Raw genomic sequence first — 3,843 nt, 5'->3', positions numbered from 1 at the left:
GTGTGCGCTGGCCTCTACCTTAAGGTCGGTGAGGATCCCGTGGGAAGAAGGGCCAGCAGGTGAGAGGTTAGCGTGGGGAGAGGAGGTGAAAGACAACGGGGCGGGGCCTGTGGGAGTGTCAGGTGAGATTAGCGACCTATTTCTGGAGCTCTGAGGGGTTTGGGACACAGGGCGTTGGGGAAGAGCTCTATCGACATGGTAGGAGTCCCCCGGAGCTCCCGGGCCAGGCTTGGTAACTGGGAGCCCCCAACCCTCCATCCCCCGCTAGGGCGGGACACGATCGGTGGCTGTGGCTCCGGGGCGTGGCCCCACGGCTGCTCCAATCGCCACCTAGCCGAAATATGGGGGCGTGGTGAAACCCTGGAAAAGTTACAGCTGATTCCAAAGCCTCTGTGGGCTGGGGGAGGCCATAGACCCATTCTTGTCTGGAAGCTAGCTCACAGTCCCCGCAGCTGGCCTTGGAGGAGTCCCGGCTGAGAGTGCGGGGGTCCAAGGGACTGAACCGGACCTAGCCCGCCCGCCAGGCCATGGCGTCCTGGGGGCTCCTTGTGACCAGCGCCTCCTTCGCCGTCTTCCGGGGGCTGCATTGGGCGCTGCAGCTGCTGCCCACGCCAGGATCTGCTGCCCAGGACCGTTGGAAGTGGCGGAACATCTGTGTCTCCCTGGTGCACAGCCTGCTCACAGGGGTCTGGGCGCTGCTTGGGTGCGGGGTATAGAGGTTCGGGAGGCACCGAGGTGAGGGTGAGGGGTGAAAAGCTGAGATTGAAAGACCCGGCGGGCACCTTCGAAATCGAACGGAACCTCGAGAGTCTGACATGGCATGGGGGTGTGAATGGGTGAGTGAGGGATAATGGGGTCTGAGTCTGCACGATGCTGACCACGGTCCCCGACCTCCTACAGGTTGTCGCTGTACCCTCAGATGGCTGCTGACCCCATTAACGGCCACCCATCCTGGGCCCTGGTACTGGTGGCTGTGTCCGTGGGTGAGTCTGCAGGGAAGGCTGGGCCGTTTTGTCGGGGAGCAACCTACCAATGATAATTCCAGGTCCCCTTTCTTTAGAGGTCAAAAGTTTCTGGCAACTTCATTGAAGGAAACGAAAGACCTGGCAAAAGGAGGGGATGAAGATTTCTCTTCAGGAGATACTAATTAGGGAACCCTAACGCCCCTCCCCCCCCTCATGCCACGCCCATAGGTTATTTCTTGGCGGCTGGAGCTGACATGCTGTTGAATCAGACTTTGGGCCAGGCCTGGGAACTTCTCTGTCATCATTCAGTGGTGAGACTTAGGGAAAGGAGACACAGGAAGGGTGGTATGCTCAGTCTGGGGTCCCCGGTTTCTCTTCAGGTTTCTGTCCAATGACTTCCCAGAGTCTCTGACCCTTGCTGGTGCTTGATCTCCCCAACTTTGGGCTGGTCTGCAGGGGAGAGGTTTTAGTGCTGGCCACAGCTGGAGTCTGAGCACTGCCTAAGTAGCTTCGATTCCCTCTGGCATCCCATCTGGTTGCAGAAATGTTGCGTCTGGAGCTTTTCTGACAAAGGGGAGTCCCAGTATAGGAAACGGGCATGGGGCATGAAAGCGCAGGATTGGAAGTTGTGGGGAGGCAGTTACTGCTGCTGCCCCAGGCGAGATAGCCTCTGGGCCAAGGCTGCTTCCATCCTGTGGAAGGCATATTTTAAGGCCATTCAGGCCCCAACATAAGGGCAACTATAAAGGGCAGGTTCTTGATAGGGTGCCACAAAACCCTTGGGAGCCCCTGTTTTAATAAGGCCTGGTTTGTTGGTACATGGTGGGCAGGAGATCATGGAAGGTCCTCTGACCTCTGACCCCTGTTCCCCAGGCTGTGAGCTGCCTCAGCACTGCCATTCTGTCCAACCACTACATGGGCCTCTGTGTGGTGTCTCTGCTCCTGGAGCTGAACTCTGTCTGCCTGCACCTACGGAAACTGCTGCTGCTTTCTCACCAGGCCCCATCCCTGGCCTTCAGCGTGGCCAGCTGGGCCACCCTGGCCACCCTGCCCCTTTTCCGCCTAGTGCCTCTGGGCTGGATGAGTCTGTGGCTAATCTGGCAGCAACACCAGGTGCCTCCCCCTCTGGTCATCCTTAGTGGGACTGGGCTGGTCACTGTGGGTGCCATAAGCATCACACTGGGCATACGTATTTTGGTCAATGATGTCCTGCGGGCTCGGCCCCGCTCACCCATCCCGGGACACAAGGAAACTGCGGCCACAAGGAGATGTCGTGATGGTGAGCTTGTTGCCAGGGATGATGCCACTCTCCTCCTGAAAGACTAGAGAGAGGCCTCGGGCTCCTCTTCTGCCAGGCCTGGGGCAGGTAGAGCCAGGACAGGGAGATCGTGGTCTACAGTGTCCAGTCCATTGTGGGGTAAGGACTGGGCTGAATTTTCAGTATCTCAGTCCCTCTTCCAAGTAACTCACACCCCTCCCCCATTCCTAGGATCTGAGAAGAAATGCTGATGTTCATGGATGGGTGGGAAACTGGGCTATTGTTCAGTGAAGTCCATCATCAGATGACTGCTTCTTGCGGCAAACTTACTTGAGGTACAGCCAGTGCTGCCAATAAGGGGAAGAAGGAGGCATGAAGCTAAGTGAAACTGCCAATGACATCCTCAGCTTTTAGTACAGGAACAGGTGAAGGAAGACGAGGGGGTTTTTTTGTTTTCTTTTTTTTTAAGAATTTTATTTATTGGGGCGCCTGGGTGGCTCAGTGGGTTAAAGCCTCTGCCTTCAGCTCAGGTCATGATCTCAGGGTCCTGGGATCAAGCCCCACATTGGGCTGTCTGCTCAGCAGGGAGCCTGCTTCCTCCTCGCTCTCTGCCCGCCTCTCTGCCTACTTGTGATCTCTGTCAAATAAATAAATAAAATCTTTAAAAAAAAAAGAATTTTATTTATTTACTTGGCACAGAGAGAGAGAGCACAAGCAGGGGGAGTGGTAGGCAGAGGGAGAGCAGCCCAACATAGGGCCCAATCCCAGGACCCTGGGATCACAACCCCAGCTGAAGGCAGACGCTGAACCAACTGAGCCACCCAGGCGCTCCCAAAGGTGAGGTCTTATTAGGACCAGAGAGATCTGATGTGGAAGGGTTGGGTTCAGAGGGAAGAGAGACCTCACTTGTGACCAAATTCCAGGCAGCGGAGGAGGCCACAACAGGTGCTATCTATAGCCAGTAGGGATGGACATACTAGTGGCCAAGAAACAGAAGAACTGGTCCACTACAGTCACTGCTGAGACTTCTGGTTCTTGAAGCCACACTACCATGTTTGTACTTAACGCGAGTCCTACTGCCTTTTAAATTTTTAAAAAGCCTAGCATCTGCCTTTTAAATTTTCTTACTATCTTCTGACCTCTTCAAAGAAAATGCAGCTTCTTTTTTTTTTTTTAAAGCTTTTATTTATTTGACAGAGAGAGATCACAAGTAGGCAGAGAGGCAAGAAGAGAGAGAGAGAGGAGGAAGCAGGCTCCCCGCCAAGCAGAGATCCCAATGTGGGACTCGATCCCAGGACCCTGGGATCATGACCCAAGCTGAAGGCAGAGGCTTAACCCACTGAGCCACCCAGGCACCCGAAAATGCAGCTTCTTAAAGGAATGAGCATGGGACTAGGTCTGTCTTCTTAGGAAAGTACTGAAGTCCAGAGCCATAGCAGGGACTCAAACACCCATTCTGGGTGCCAAGTGAAGCGTTTTTCCAAGGCCCAGGCTTTCTTGGAAGAATGAAGACAGATGAAGGGAGGCTTTCACTTGGCTGCAAGGGATTAAGGAATATCTAACTCTCTTCTAGGATTCATTTGCAAGCTCTCCCTCTCTTTTCTCCCCTGCCATTTGTAT

The 3,843-nt window shown here is 54.6% G+C and overlaps 1 protein-coding gene across 1 annotated transcript; it reads left to right on the top strand.

Annotated features, from left to right (window-relative positions):
- The first annotated feature begins 527 nt into the window (after positions 1-527).
- Positions 528-2,291, top strand: TLCD2 (TLC domain containing 2). The gene is made up of 4 exons (XM_045983724.1): positions 528-703; positions 901-983; positions 1,194-1,276; positions 1,839-2,291. Exons 1-4 carry the CDS (start codon positions 528-530, stop codon positions 2,289-2,291), a joined length of 795 nt encoding a protein of 264 aa, XP_045839680.1.
- Positions 2,292-3,843: the final 1,552 nt, after the last annotated feature.

This window comes from Meles meles, chromosome 18 (genome assembly GCF_922984935.1).
Source record: "Meles meles chromosome 18, mMelMel3.1 paternal haplotype, whole genome shotgun sequence".
NCBI classification, from domain to species: domain Eukaryota; kingdom Metazoa; phylum Chordata; class Mammalia; order Carnivora; family Mustelidae; genus Meles; species Meles meles.
This window is presented reverse-complemented; position numbering and strand designations above follow the sequence as displayed.